We start from the raw sequence: 16,868 nt of genomic DNA on the forward strand, positions 1-16,868 counted from the left end.
ATTATACAACAATTTTCGCGATCCTTTTCCGTATATAAACATATAAAAATGCTTATATACGGACTCTGCCTTGCACTGTTATACTGCACTGTCTGGCTGAACTGTCGGGCGAAGTGCAACTGTGCACTCATGCGTGAAAAGTGGTCACGTGGTCTCGTTAGCGTACTATCACTTCAGTATACTATGGTTATATGTTATGCAGTATTTATGTTCTATAGTCAGCGCAATGACTATTAATGTTAGGAAAATATTAGTGGCATCGAGGTTGAGACATTATAAACGAACTATTTTGTTTCGACAAACTTTGTGCACTATAATTCATTCTATTAAGTAAGCAATTATTGCAGTTACTTCGCGACTAAATTACTTTCGGCTTATCGCTTCTAACACGATAGCGATGATCAAATTAACTATTAAACAACGAAAAGTAAAAATTAGCTGCAACTTTTGTTTTTAAATACAGTATGACGTAAGAGGTTGAGAAACACCGGCCTAGTAACGGAGCTTACTACGTCATCACTTGTATACGTCACAGAAGAGATAATGAAGTACCCTTGTAGACGAAGTTCCTATCTAGATGCTAATTGTTCGCTATAGTGAGGTCACAGTACATAGCGCTGTGAAAACAAACATCCTGAACAAATAGCTTTATTCAGTCAGAGTTAATCATTGTTACCATTGTTACGTGTGCCTGCCAAAGTTATCGGTATTATTTCATCACAGTAGCCGGCTAATAATTTATGAGGTTTTAATTAGAAAGGCAGCCAAGCGTGAGGTATACAGCTGCTGTAATTATGCCACAGCAACCTAGCATAGCAACAACAACATAGCAGATATATACTTGTGTGTTATGGCAACTTATATATAGTAGGGTGGGAGAAGATGGGACACCTTTAGCACATAATATCTAAATATCCTGATCGTGTTTTAAACAATTACTAACGGTCAATAAGAGTCATGGGCATATAGTTTTATAATTTCTTGAAAGTTCTTTGTTTACTACTAAACGGGGCAGGAAAATAAAGGTAAAAGGTGTCCCGTCTTCCCCACCCTACTATAGAGTTATATGGACACATGTTATGTTTAGAATTAGCGTGTATCTTTATGGTTGCCTTTGTTATATTCAACGTAGTGTTGTAGATAGCATTATGATAACTATAGTCTTAGTACAACATGCTGTCTGCGTAAGTTAGATATAAGGGCGCACGTTTTGTTTTAAAAAGACTTATTTTTTCATTTTTTTAATTATTTAAAGTTGTATTTTATGATAACGTGAGATCTAGATATACGTTCACGTCATAGTGTTAAGTCCAAACGACGTCAAGTTAGACTTTAGACCAGCACCGTGTGTTTCTATCGTAGTCATTATATAAAGTTGGTAATATTTTTACACTAATAATTTAATTAACTCTGGGTCGCTAGTATATATAAGGTAACGTAAAATATAAATATACGGACATACGACTTTTTTTAATTTCGCTTTTTGTCTAATTTCGTTACATTTATACGTGTGACCATCGTGCTCTCTTTTTCTGGTATTTTCATTTTATACAAAGGTCTAACTGGTGAAACACCGACATCCGCATAGGGTCGCCGTTGTGTTCTCATTGATAAACAGAAAGGGTCAGGTTGACCTAGAACTGAAAGTTTTTATTCTTTTCGACTACGAGTTTCATTATATAGTAGGGCGGGGGAAGAAGGGACACATTTTCATTCTATTTTCTCGTCCCATTTGGTAGTAAACAAAGAACAAAGAAATATAAAACCGTATTCTCACGACTCCTATAGACCATAGTTAATGGATTAAAACACGATCAGGATATCTTCCCCACCCTACTATGTATGTATAAAGTTTTAATTACTTTTACACTGGTGGCTATAATCATTAATCAGCATACAGTTTCTGTTATTATAATTAGCCGCAGTTTAAGCAGGGAAACAAATTACTTTACCTGCAGCCGTGTATGTTGCAACAGATGTTTTGTTACGTCACACACCTTTGATCTGTGCATTAAACATTAGCCGTGCCCGAACAAGCATTATATGCAAGGTTAGCTTAGTGGTGAATGCAGAAACTTGATTTGTTTTGCAGTTACCTTGATTAAACTTACAGTTAGTCTAATTTACAGCAGTTGGCTTTATTCAAAGATGAATATGTTATTTTCGACAGCGAGCGTGAGGTATTAGTTAAATATCGCTTACCACCAGTTTCATTGTTGTGAAAATAATGCTATATGACGTCATAAAACCTAATATTTGTCCACAAATCCTAAATCGCGATGTCTCGATACGATTTATGGGGAATATAAATGTTTGACACGTCATAACGCAAAGTGAAAATCGTCACAATCATGTTGCTTCTGCCGATTGTTATTGTTTAATGGACTTTGTTACGTAACAAATAAAAGTCGATGACAACTCGAACTTACGTCATCATCGAGGCGTTTATAATTAAAAGATTAATCGAGCGCTTATTCTTTGATCATTGTCAACTTGAAGCGTTCGCATCGCGGTGATATTATGACGTCACAAACCGGTTCGCGAGAATAAACACAGGCAACTCTTTATCCGCGAATAATCAATAATTAGTTCCCGCAACGCGCGCTTCGACGCCGATAAGATGCTGGGTCGCTAAAGGATGTAAAAGGGCTGCAGGAACTTGGATGGCACGTCTCAACTTAAAGGATTTACAGTTTAACATGAGACGTTACAATGCTGGGTTCTTAATGTTTAGTAATAGTTCAACTGTGGTCACAGTATAGCATAGAGAGGTGTTATGTTACCACAGTTGTGTTTAGTAATAATCGATCATATGTCAAATACAGTTCGTTAGTGTTACTGACATGTTGTTTTTCATATAGAAAATTCAAGCCATACGGTGGTTGTTTTTTTAGAATGTAAAGACCCTGTGTAGACCTTTATTAAGTTTATCTTAATTTGTGCCACATGTTTGCAGTTATGCAAAGTCATAAACAGTTCTATAAGAGTTATAGCAGTTGTGCATATAGCAAGTTACTTTAGCTACTGTTTTGTTGAAAATACATTCAACTAGTATTTGTGTATATATAGCGCTCTTTGTGAAATGCTATACAAGGCAATAACTTGTGTTTTTTAACATTGTATGGGTTATAACTACAGTGTGTCTGATTTCGGCGAGTATTAAAACCGGTACACGTATAAGTTGAAATCCCAATTAGTACTAATTAAAACAAAGTAAACAAAACCCTTCTACACTCAATAGTTTGTATCTAAGAGACAGGAAAGTTCCCTACTAGAAACGAGGATAAACGTTTGTTAATTGGCTTGTAGTTTGACAGTGAAACATCTTCAGTGACACTTGTGTTTGTTTGAACGTCGCTGTCTGGTTTTCCCGCCGATAAATATTTAATGCAAAGTGAAACGGTGTGACGTTGGCGTGTTTCGCTCAAGGCGTTGCTGATGTAACCGCCAGGATGGATTGCCGGCACTTGTGTAGATTCACAGCCTACTAGAGGTCATCCAAGAAATAAATATACTATCTCTAGTAGGCCGTGGTGAAAGTTCTATATACATGTGAAGTCATACGGCGATACAGTTGTTAGTTGTGAAGTGGTTAGAAAGATAAGTTCTGGCCTAAAATTTAGTAGGTTAAAAACGAACTGTTAAGGTAAAGGCACCTTAGCATTTAGACAAGTTTATCATTTAATGAATATAACTTATTTATTTAGACTTAGTTTATCATTTGTAACGGTTAAGCCACCTTATTAGCATTTAGACTTAGTTTATCATTAAGACTGTGTTTACAAGTTTCAAGTTTGATTTGGTATATAGTGGAGTTGGGGAAAATGGGACACTCTTTTATTTCATATTCTCGTCCCATTTAGTAGTAAACAAAGAACATTCAAAGAATTATAAAACTTTATCCTCACGACTCCCAGACCGTTGTTAATTGTTTAAAATATGATCAGGATATCCGGGTAATATGTGCTAAAGGTTTCCCATCTTCCCCCACCTTACTATATAATCCACGCCCATAACAACAACTAACAAGAAAGTTATATATTTTTTAATTTTAAAACCTAATTTCCTTTCACAGTTCACTTTAAGTTGTGTATAGCCTGTTTTAACAAAGTCATGCTGGTGTAAAATCATTTAAATGGAGAATAGTGCGGAGTATGACGCCTTGCTGCGGTCGGTGTTCGATTCCTGTGACACATCGGGCAACGGGTTAATTAATTCAACGGAATTTGAAGAACTTTGTTCTCAGTTATCACTGGAGGTAAGTTGGTGTAATGGGCAACTGTGACTTTAATATACAGTTGATTTGAGTTCTATTTAAATACAAGACTGACAGTGACATTTAGGCGAAATATATATCTTATTTTATTATGATTGGTTGGACTTGATTTTTGTCTGTTACGTTTTTGTAGCACCAGATCTTTAATTTGCCGGAGTTTTTTTTATTCGTATTGCGTTGTAAAAGTGTACTGAGAGTATATTGGCCAATTTCTGGCTTAAATCCATAGCCCAGCATGGTGTGCTTAGCCGTATAAGACCGCACTTATAAAAAAAATAGGAAAGAAGAGTTGGTACTTTTTGATTTTCCGCGATAATTTAATAATTAATTAACAAGTTGCGACTTCTCCATTATTGGCCACTGGGTTGGTCCAACTAATTGTTGGGAGCAAATAAACTACAACGGTAACAGCATAAAATTGAAAGAATAGAACTAATATTTTGAACTAAAGTATAAGACGTAACAAATACGCCTTTATATACCGCATATAACTTTACTTGCCACCAGTGTGTGAACCTACCGCATAATCATACTGCATAACTAAATGCACCGGATTTCTAACCGGCTATTTATTAAGGCAGTGGTTATTATTATATGGCGTTTTAACGGTATCGCCCATTACAAGCTTTATCATATGGCCCTTGTTATACAAGCTTATACGTTTAGTAGAAACACGCAAAGTACTTGCATACAATGAAGTTGTGCACGCAATGTGACGAACCCTTCCGCCGACCTTTATTACCCCCCTAATCTATAAAGGTCACCAGGGTCAAGCGTAATTACCTAACTAATTATTTTTAATGAAATTGACGTGTAACTAGACGGTATATATTCCTACAGTGTTGAGCCAGGCCAATTTACTTCGCTATTTCCTTAAATAATTTATGTTTGGTTTCAGTTAATTACTGTTTTGCAATACCACCAGTGGGACTGTTTATGGCTCTTGTTACGTCATATAGGGCTGTTTGTTCGCATAAATGTCATTAGTACGTCATAAGCAGCTGTTATTGGAATGGCGATTAAACTTAAGTCACGTGTTAATCCGGTCACGTGATGTACTTGCTCATGCAGAACGAATCCAGCGTCCTGGCACGATTCCTGTTCGATTCGACCTCATTAATCGGGTATGAGAAATTCAAAGAGGGTCTCCTGCTGCTTCTGGAAGGTTCTTTGAGCGGAAATGATGTCAAACACGCAAAAAGCGACTCGCTCGAGTTCTCCGACGACGGTTACCTTGACAACGAAGATTTAAACGACAATAATCTAAAAAATATTTCGGAAAAAATCCGATCCGAAGATTCGGACTCGGATGTTGGTTTCGGTGACGTAGTCGAGGAGAAAAGTTGGATTGTGATCGATTTGAAAGAATCAGAAAATTCCAGAAAATCTGAAAAACGGAAATACGGACGAAGGTCTCGACCGGATCTCGAATTACTTGGAGATAACGCGTAAGTTGAGATTCGGTTTATTGATGTATTATTATCTGAAACTTAAATATATATATGTAGTGGAGTTGGGGAAAATGGGAGACCTTTTCAATCAGTTTTCTCGTCCCATTCGGTAGTAAACAAAGAAATTTTAAAGAATTATAAAACCGTATCCTCACGACTGCCATAGACTGTTGTTAATTGTTTAAAACGAAACGCAATCAAGATATTTGTATATTATGTGATAAAGGTGTCCCATCCTCCCCCACAGTACTATAGTACTGTACTATAGTGCATTAAGATGGATATACTGTTAGCAATAATATCCCATGATTCCTAATCAGGTTTTTTTAACGGTTGCTTTTAAAATCGTGAGAATACGGTTATATATTTATATAAGCACTTTCTACGCTATAGTTTTAAATTAAAATGTTTTTCATTATATTTTATTTCATGTACTAGATATATAAAACTATCACTGCCAAGAGAAAACACGAAAACTGATTTTCTGTTTATTTTGCCTAACCAACCTATATATGAAGGTCGTCTTATTCGTGCCTTTCATGTCGCTTATAAAATCGACCTGAATATAAGACGCTGAACCGTTGGTACAAAAAATCAATTACCAGAAGAGCTGTTGTAGATTTCCAATAGGCCTAGTCGCAACAGTTTATATATTTTTAAAGGACATAATATTCTGCAGACTTTGCTACCAAGCATTTAACGTAATATAGATAATTGAATTGCTAGTAAATAGCAAGCTTAAAATATCTATCAACAAGGCGTTAATTACCGCGTAAAACGGCCAAGGGGTTTACTTGACAGGGTATGGTTAAACATACGAACTAAATATTATTTCAAAATACGTTATAAAGCCATATAGTGATTTGCATTTAATAGTTGGGTACTGCAGGCTTTAATAACAGTATACAGAGTGTGTTGTGTAAACTTAATGTAAGATGAGATAAGCAGATCTCTTTACAGACTATTATATGTTGTGTAATAAGCCAAGCATAGTTTATGTTGTTGTAGAGGAGAACTATATAGTTTAAAATGTAAGCTTCTTATTAGCTAGAAAGGTTTTCGTGAATTTGCTCTTCTAGTAAAAAAACGTAAGATTAATGTGCCTATACGTTTCGTCTGCTAAAATATGTATTCTTTTGTATTTTAAGATCTCTTAAAATAATTCGATTTTTTTTTAGAATGGATTCGTCATCCAATCAGAATTCAGTTACCCACGTGACCAGCTGTGTGGAATATTACGCTGATGGAGACGGCAGTGATTGGTTAGTTTTATTTCACACATTTTATGAATGTAACTTATTTATCATCGCGTGGCGGGCAACGACAGTCTTCAAAACACGGGTTCCATACACCTCGTGCCCGCTTATACGAGTTACCACAAATCCACGAATGTAACCTATTTATCCTCGCATGGCGGAGCAACGGCAGTCTTTATTGTACGGGTGTTTTGTTTCATACACCTCATTCATGCTTACGAGTTACCACGAATGTAACCTATTTATCCTTGTGTGGTGGCCCAATGACAGTCGTTATAGTATACGAGTGTTCTGTTTCATACACTTCGTGCCCGTTTACAAGCTACCATGTATGCAACTTATAAGTTAGGAGGCGAGACGTTTATCCAGTATGCCACGAACATGTTCTTTCTAACACTAATATATATTATGTTTTATAGGATTACACCTGACATTGGCCCCTCCCCTGACACACCCACTTGCGACAGCCAATTAGATGCCGAGGACGCGTTAGGTGCAATATGGCTTGAAGTGATTGGGAGTTTAGAATTGAATATCAACGTAGGGGAACTCCAGAAACTTTACCACGCTTTGAACCTGACAAGTTCGTGCGGTGACGTACAACAACTATTCGACGTTCTAGATGACGATAACGATGGTCTCATTAGCTTCAGTGACTTTGCGAGGCAAATGGCTGTCTTTATGACGTCACAGAGCGAAGACAATAGTATAATCGAATCGACGCCACAGCGACGACGAAGTTATTCGAACAAATCGCGTCAACCGGTTGATTTGTCAACCCCGGATTATAGAAGCACCCCTCTTGTTACGTCACAGAACAACAGCCACGTCACGCCTACCTCGTTTAACAATAACAATACAAGTGGATTTATGTCGTCACAATCACCCGAGGGGTCACCGGATTCCAGCAATGGTCAGTATTGTGACGTCATATAAATAAACAATCGCATGTGTGACGTTATATTTAATGCTTTGCGTCTCGAATTCGATGAATTTAATATACAGTATTGTGGGGTAAGATGGACACTGTTGGCAAATAGTAACCCATGTTTCCCAATCTTGTTTGTAACAATTAACAAGACTTTTACTCTTTATTTTTTTGTGAGCATACGTTTGTATAATTATATAAACATTTCTTTTTTTGTGAGCATACGTTTGTATAATTATATATATTCTTTGTTTACTTCCAAATTGGACGATGAAAAATGAAAACCTGGACCATCAAATCTGAATTCGATTGTTAACAGGTTCTATGACGTCACAAGACTCAACAATGGAGCAGAACTACGTTGGTATCCCGCCGTATCGACGTCGACAACGTGGAAGTCAAAACGGGACACGTCATAGTAAACGACGTAATAATAAGATAGTTTCACTTCCGCATTATCATCCAATCAGCAGGCGACGTTTAGAAGACTCACCGCTTTATTTTCTCACGGGTGGAAATGGAAGGTAATGACGTCATAATGTTCTATTAACGTTAGGAATGACAACAATGTATTCAGGTGTTTTCAAATCCGCCCCTTAAAAATTGGTATAGACTCTCTATTATTAAGTCTTTATAAACTGCTTCAATAGGGTCTAGATGGTAGCATCCTGGGTGTTGGGGTAATATACCTACATCCCAGGTCTCAGCATCAGTGCCTCACCCTTATAGAATATAATCTCTATTATTGAGTGTCTATAAACTGCCTCAGTGGGGTATAGATAGTAGCACCCTGGGTGTTGGGGTAATAGACCTACATCCCAGGTCTTAGGTGTGCCTTACTGAAGACCTCAATTTATAGAATACACATTCCATCTAAATTCATGACTTACACATATAATAAACCCGTTGATTGACAGGTACGTTGAGATTGACAAGCTAAAGAAGATTTGGTTCGATGACGGAATCGAGGAATCGGAAGAAATTCTGGAAAATCTCGGAGTCAACAAAGGTTATTGTTACGTCACTTCCTCATCATAATATTTAGGTGTATACGTCTCTTTGAGCGTGACGTCATTTTCAAACCTTGTCGAATCGATAAATAAAGAATGACGTCTAATAAATGACGTCGTATTGATTACGTAATGTCACGTAGTAATTAATGACGTCGTTATCTTTGTAGATGACTCCTTCAGCGTTGAGGTTTTGGGCGAAGCTTTGGAGACGGAACTATCCGAGCATTTGGTTCATCGAGCGATTTGCTGCTTGTATAAAGGAGGCATCAGGTATGGTGTGTTGCTTGCTGGATACGATAATGAGAAGAATAAAGGCGTTTGACTCGGTGTTAAACTGTTATAACGTAACCGAGGGGCGAGGGCGTATATACTTCTTGGGCTGAGTGGTCACTATTGGGTTGTAGCACCCTGGTCCTTTAACGTGCCGTGCTGTGGTATCTCACCTATACGTAAAATAGAATAGAAAAGGGTTTGCGTTTTTTGCTTTACAACTTACGTTTTAATTAGATTTGAATTGTCGGCTATCGATTGTTTATATACAAGTAGGTCGATGCCATCAACCTTTTTAATAACTCTTCAATAAATGATCTCTTCATCTTCCAGACACTACCGTTCCATCCAAGAGCAAGGGTCAACTGATTCTTCCCGGAGTCGATCCGTGGTTGATAATTTGAACATCCAGCTCCAAGATCAGGAGGAGAGGATTGAGAGGATGGAGGAGGAAACGAGGAGGAAAATGGAAGACGTGAAGGAGCAGTATAAGGTGAACGTTGCATTTAATTTTTTTAATTGGTTATAAGCTCTGTATTTTTGCAAGTCGCGGTTTTCGCTGAATTCTAAAATTTAACTTTTTTATCCTTTCATGGGGGGAGCTACAACAGTTGTTATAAAACGAATGTTCTATTTTATACCTCTCTAAGAATACGTACGTCTCTATTTTTGGTTGCTGTTACTAAACCAAATTCATGTTACTTCACAGACCGAACTGAACGAACTGCAAACCCGACTTAGTAAAGCTCACGACCAGATCGAGCAACAAAACGAGGACGAGTCGAAGAAACTACGATGCGAGGTAGATCGACTGAAAGTGGTGAGTTATGAGATTTTATATTTTTCCAGTGGGGTCTAGATGGTAGCACCCTGGGTGTTGGGGTAATAGACCTACATCCCAGGTCTCAGGTGTGCCCTCATTAAAGACCTTACCCTTATATAATAGAATCTCTATTATTGAGTGTCTATAAACTGCCTCAGTGGGGTCTAGATGGTAGCACCCTGGGTGTTACATATACCTACATGTCAAGTCAATGATGCCCATAGTTATAACATTGCAGGCGAAGCTATTATAAAGTTTAATTGGAGAAAAACATTAATGTTTACTCAGATTGTTAGCATCAAGTACCCAAATGAACCTATGTTTCAAATACTATTAGATTGCATTTAATTAAAAGCAGCTATACAAAGTACAAAGTATTAATCATATACTTAGTAATCCGATTTGGTCCCTAGTTGGAGCAAACACTGCGCGAAGAGATCGCGACTTTAGAAGCCGAGAACAATCGCCTTGTATCTGTCAATCATCAAGTTGAATCGAGGTTACATGCCGCTGAGTCGAAGGAGGTAAACAATGGTTTGTTGTGACGTCATAAAGTGTCGACGAATATCGCGGTTTTGGCTCAACAAGATACCAATGTTCTTGCAAAATACTAAAGTTCTTAATTGCCACCATCTTTGCAATAAATGTGGTTCCTTATAGCTTGTCTATTGTCATTATCACCCACAAAGTTACATATATGGTAATTTCTAAGCGGACACTATGGGTGTATTAAACAGAACACCCGTGTTATAACGACTGTCGTTATCCCACCATGCAAGAATAAATAAGTTACATTCATTCATTTAAAGCTGCCGGGAAATAAAAGAGCAAATATTGGCACGCTAACCTATGATTATGATGGATTTGTGTAAGTGCATTATATACTATTGGTAATATAACAATAATATTTCCCGCAGTATCAAATGCGGCAAGACTTCGACATCGCCTACCGCGGGATGGCGCTGTGCAACAAATCCAACGACGAACAGCGCCACCACATGGAGGTTTTGTTGGACCAGTTTAAACAAACATCGAAGAAGTTGCAAGATGAGAATGATGAGTTGATGAACCACTTGAAGGTTGTTCAACGGAGGTGGAGGCTTGACGGGGAGGTGAAGTTTGAAGTATAAATATTTAAGTGAAGTTGGTTTCTAGTTATCGAGGCTACATGGTGTTGTAGGGTGGGGAAGATGGGACACCTTTAACACTTAATACCAAAATATCCTGATCGTGTTTTAAATAAATAACAACGGTCTATGGGGGTCGTGATTTTTTAATATTACCAAATGGGATGTGAAAATAGAATGAAAGGGTGTCCCATCTCCCCCACCCTACTATATAAAGGCATAGGTGAAGTGGGTTTCTGGTTATTTAGGCTGCATGGTGTATATAGTCTACCTGAACTTCCATTTTGAATTTGTGGAAACTTTTTTTTAAAGAGTTTTTTTGTAGTTGATTAAGTGTAAAGGTGTGGGGGAGTGGGTTTCTAGTTATCTTTCTAGGATACGGGGTTCAAGCCCCACCGCTAGTATTTGGCCTTCCTGTTGTTATGTGTTTGGGGTATTGGGCCAATTCAAGCGTATTATTTAAAAGGAATTTTAATTTTGTTTTATGTTAACAGCTGACGATGTCGCGGCGGGCATCTCGTGAAGATGCTACGTCATCACCTACGTCACCACGTACGTCATCACCGACGTCGTCGTCATATAGCTTCGGTTTCGCCAAATGCAGATTATCGTTAGGTGGCGACGAGGAGCAATCACGTGAAAGCCGGAAACCACCTAACGATTGTGACGTTTCACTCGATTTTACAAACTCTGATATTTCCGAAGTCCTTGGGATTTCCCCGCTCGGGAAACCCCCAAATAATTTTGTAAACGTAACAAAGTGCCCATTATGAAATTTATATCAAAAGCTTTGTAGAGAAGCGTGCAATTAACTTCCACTGTGCATTATGACGTCAGGTAAGGCTTTGTTACGAATCCGAAAAGTTTTAAACGAATCATTTAAAATCCATTGTTACGAAATAAAAGACAAATAAGATGAGACGTTTGGTTTTATTTGCAAGTGGGGCAAAATGGAAATCCCCCACGCCGTACGAATCTTTTTGCATTCAAGTTTTTCCTGCATTTCTGAACAAACACAAAACAATTATTACGCAATAGTTCAAATACTATCGTGATTTTTATGTCATTATTGTATTAATTGTTACCGGGCAGTTGAAGCAGCGATCGTGCCACTTTTGACCAATAGCATTCATCTCTGAATCCCCTGGGCCAATCAGCTTACGGCACGCGTAACATGTGACTCCAAACAAACGTTCATGATCTGGAAACAATATTTATTAGGGCAATAGATAATCAACTGCCCGCGCGCCGACTGTTTGTTTAATACCGAAAAAAATGTAAGATTTTAGCAGTAAATTAACCATGGAAAATCCCAAATTATACGCAAACCGTATGACATTACTCCTGTAGTATAGAAAAGAACGGACTAGAACGGCAGCTTATAACATGCCTCTATTTTGTTTCCACTATAGTTCATTACATAGAAGTTGTCCTGAAATATCTCAAACATGGTAGGGCCTCCGCCCATTCCGAATAGGACACCTTTTTATTCTATTTTCCCGTCCAATTTGGTAGTAAACAAAAAGAATTATAAAACCGTATCCCCACGACTCCCACAGACCGTTGTTAATTGTTTAAAACACGATCAGAATAATTGGATATATGAACTAAAGGTGTCTCCCCACCCCACTATGTATATACTATATATCTACTATGTATATACTACTATATATATAACCCACAACTTAACCCACCTTCACCACAATACACCCTCCCACCCTCCATATGAAACACACCGTCATACATCGGTTGATTACACTCAGTGCAGATAAAACAGCTGAGATGCCACTGGCAGTTTAACGCTCTGAAAGCCTCCTGTGACGTCATCATGACGTAGTAAATAGGTTAATGTTGTTAAAACTAAAAATGTTGAATAAACAGTTTTTTTTTTAAAGAGTACAACTTTGGAAAAGTATGACGTTTCTGTGACGTCAGAGTCTAATTTTATGACGTTGGCAAATACATGACGTAAGAGCAGGAGAAAAAGCGAAAAATAAATACAGTTTTTGTATTAAAGTCATGTGTGAATATATATGGAGCCAAAACTAAGGGTTTAAATCGCTTTACCTCGAATATAGGTTTGTTGCATTTGAGACAAGGCTGAGAGAAGTATTTATTATGACAAGTGACGCAATAAGCCTTCCCCCCATCCACTATAAAACCCGCATCTAGATTCCCCTGGCAGTTTGGTGCGGCGCATATAAAGCATTCCTTGTGGAAGTTGATTCCTTCGACTGTGGAATATTCGCCACCGCTGTGGGTGTTTATGGATTATAAAGTATGTAACCGATAGATAGGGCACAATAGTGAAGAATCCTCCGGTACATAACAGTATAGGCTGGTGAAAAGTGTTAGTGGTAGGGGGTTAGGGGGCTAGTGGTTAGCAAATAAGGATTCTTCATTCGCACCGATAAATTGAACAGCTTTATATAATGTAATGTTGTTGAGGCGGATGTATATATAGGTAAGGTGGTGCTATAGAAAGGTGTTGTTATACCTTATGTTCATGCAAGTATTTATTTAAGTATTGTATAACATTTTCATGCATTTTGGTAGAACCATAGTATAATGAAGTCACTTCAGTATATTCTGGTAGAACGCTTTTGTTACTTATGTTGTGTTATCATTAAGAGTCTTTAATGTTAGTTTTTAATAATAAACAAGGATTTTAAAAAGCTGTTCATCTTAAAAATAAAGTCAGACAAAATTCCACGACAAAATAGTAAAACACGATTTTGTTTTCATAAATTTAAATTATCCGCGCTTTTACCTGATTGGCTGAGCACAAGTGTTACAAACTATCTCGGCGTCTGATTGGATGAAACGTCTCGGTTCAAGAACCGGGTGTTCAGCCTCCGCCACTGTAGGGCGCTCTTGCGCTGATTCGAATCGTTTACCCTGCGTTACCAACGAACCTTCCGCGCCTATAACAAATTAGTTACGTCACTAATAAAATGATGACGTCATCATTCATTTTAATACGCTTCATGCATAACAATTTGAACTTTATTTCGGTGACATAAACACGTAAACAAAGACGTTTTCTAAAATAATATAAATTTGTTGCCAATTTACTACACGCCAGATGACGTCGTTCTACGTAATCAGAAACGTCTTTACACGTAATCAGTGACGTCATCATACGTAATCAGTGACGTCACCTGTTTGTCCGACAGGTCGTGGTTTTTCTAGTTGTTGAGCAAGAGTCACCCATGTAGGATCGGCCGCTTTCATTCGTCCTGGTTTCGCGTCCCATGCTGTTGCCCTTGGATGATAAACACATTGTAGAATCACTTATTTATATTGGAGGTGGACATAGCGAAATAAAACATATATGTAGGAAGTATGAGTGTCATATTGGGCACACTACATGGCAACTTCATCTTGGTCTTTTTTCGCCAAAATTTATTTCGCCAAAATTTTGAAGTATTTTTTAGGAAATTGTAATAGTAATTGCTAAGAATGGTCAATACCTTGCAAACGTTGGCCTTGGAATAATAAACACATTGTTGAATCACTTACTTATACTGGGGAGGGATATGAGCGAGTTATAGAGTACATTCATAGTATACTGAATAGTAAACTTCAGTATACTATGGTACATTGGTGTGCACAATACATGGTGACTTCAAAAACACACACTTCGTTCTCGCTATATATTATAGAATAGACGTACGAATTGCCGAAATCTTGACTTTAAATGAAATTGTTATCGGTACACTGCGGCCTAAATTATTTTGAAAAACTTGAAGGTGCTAGAAGCATCACAACATAGCAGACTAGTAAAGCAATGGTTTTATAAGCTACTCGTTTCGCACAACAGCTGATGGTTGTTGTTACGTTAGCACCAGGTCCTCTGGGAATCACAACTTTTACTCCACACTCAAGCCTATATAGGCCAACCAATTATAGATAGATAGGCCTCACGGGTGTGTTCCCTTGTTTTGAAACTTATTTACTACGACACTTTGTAATAGCAGTGTTCCAATTGTTTCAAACGATATAGTAAAAAATTCGTTGTACAACGTCTTTGTTTAAACCATAATACGGTCTCGTTAAAACCAGTATATAAAACACTGTTGACATTTTTTGTCTAATATTACCAATATATAGTAGGGTGGGGGAAGATGAGACACCTTTTCATTCTTTTTTCTCCTCACATTTGGTAGTAAACAAAGAACATTTAAAGAATTATTAAACCGTATGCTCATGACTCCGAAAGACCGTTCTTAATTGTTTAAAACACGTTCAGGATCGTTGGATATCATGTGCTAAAGGTGTCCCAACTTCCCCCACTCTACTATACTTACTATAGAGTTAATTTGAGACAAGAAATCTCTCCGCCATCTTATTACGCGTATATACTTACAGTTTAACGACGACCTCTAAGTTCCCACTTGCCGTCCTTATGATCGCTTCTGCTTCGGCACGCGAGGCATCTTTCAATATTGTACCGTTGATAGCCAGCAGAATATCACGACTTCTTAAATTTCCTTTAGCGGCTGGGGACCCTGGTGTCACCTGTTTTAATATTGATTAATTGAATAAATGTGACGTACTCTATTCTCGCGTGGCCAGAAAACGACAGTCGTTATAACACGGGTGTTCTGTTTTATACACCTCGTGCCCGCTTAAGGTGGCTATACACAGTATCCGACGTGCGAATTCGCCTGCGAAGTCGTATGCACACCCATTACCGAGTTCCGCATGCAGAAGCAAAATCCGGACAAAACAGACAAAACGGACGAATTCCGAATACTGTGTACAGCCAACTTTAGGATATACCGTGCGTGTTACGTTGTGAGTATAATTAACGAATTAGCATTTCCTAGCGGCCCTTTAGTTTGCGATTTGCCTTTAAAATCAAAGCGAGGGCTTGAAACAGATTTCAAAGTTGTTCTGTGACGTATTCCCGTTAATTTGTAGTATTTAATAATTGGATGTATTAGTTATACTTGATAGTCCTGCTATAACATGCTTGCTTGGGATTCGGTTTTCAAGCATTTCTCTGTGTTATAGCAACTATGTCGTAATCCGCTCAGGTAGAAACACGATATGCTGTTCAAAGCACAGAAACGCAGGAATTGTTATACAGTAGGGTGGGGAAAGATGGGACACCGTTTAACTCCATTTCCTCGTTCCATTTAGTAGTAAACAAAGAACATTTAAGAACTATACGCCTATTTCCTCACGACTTCCATAGAACGTTTTTAATTGTTTAAAGCACAAAGATTAGGATATTTATATATTATGTGCTTAAGGTGTCTCATCTTCCCCACACTACTATATAAAAAATAACCTTCTTAAATCCGACAATTAATCGAAATGCTCAATATATGGTTATTAACTTACCCTTGAAACGACCAGATTCTGGTCCACATCTGCCCCACCTACAATACGAAACCCCCATGGTGGGCCTCCTGTCAAAACCAATGTATTCGACATATCTGTACGTCCTGTAGCTTTGTCCTTGTAAAATCTTTGAGTGGAACCGCTAAACGTCTGTTTCTTTTCTTGTGAGGCGTCGAAGAAAAACGCAACAGGATTAGGCAGCTACCGTATGAGTATGCTGGACGCGTACCTATAGTAGGTTGGAGTAAGATGGTCCATGTTTTTATTCTCTTTGATCGTTTCATTTTGTCGTATACAAATATATTCTCAGAATTACAAAGTAAAATTCCATTACAGCAACTTTTTCATCTCAGTTGCATCCGCTGGGGAATT

At 37.9% G+C, this 16,868-nt stretch overlaps 2 protein-coding genes across 2 annotated transcripts; one reads left to right on the forward strand and one right to left on the reverse strand.

Moving 5' to 3' along the window:
* The first annotated feature begins 4,073 nt into the window (after window positions 1-4,073).
* LOC100179999 lies at window positions 4,074-12,063 on the forward strand. Its single transcript, XM_002129291.1, has 12 exons — window positions 4,074-4,258; window positions 5,348-5,724; window positions 6,906-6,989; window positions 7,403-7,896; window positions 8,231-8,435; window positions 8,829-8,920; window positions 9,092-9,194; window positions 9,528-9,687; window positions 9,904-10,014; window positions 10,431-10,541; window positions 10,935-11,129; window positions 11,639-12,063. Exons 1-12 carry the CDS (start codon window positions 4,136-4,138, stop codon window positions 11,915-11,917), a joined length of 2,334 nt encoding a protein of 777 aa, XP_002129327.1. The 5' UTR covers window positions 4,074-4,135; the 3' UTR covers window positions 11,918-12,063.
* LOC100181572 (LIM domain-binding protein 3-like) lies at window positions 12,056-16,704 on the reverse strand. The gene is made up of 8 exons (XM_002129185.4): window positions 16,497-16,704; window positions 15,514-15,665; window positions 14,306-14,409; window positions 13,915-14,068; window positions 13,212-13,398; window positions 12,839-12,959; window positions 12,230-12,345; window positions 12,056-12,149 (listed from the first exon to the last, which is right to left on the reverse strand). The coding sequence occupies exons 1-8, from the start codon at window positions 16,587-16,589 to the stop codon at window positions 12,075-12,077; spliced, it is 1,002 nt and encodes a 333-aa protein (XP_002129221.1). The 5' UTR covers window positions 16,590-16,704; the 3' UTR covers window positions 12,056-12,074.
* Window positions 16,705-16,868: the final 164 nt, after the last annotated feature.

Source organism: Ciona intestinalis, chromosome 7 (genome assembly GCF_000224145.3).
Source record: "Ciona intestinalis chromosome 7, KH, whole genome shotgun sequence".
Taxonomy (NCBI): Eukaryota; Metazoa; Chordata; class Ascidiacea; order Phlebobranchia; family Cionidae; genus Ciona; species Ciona intestinalis.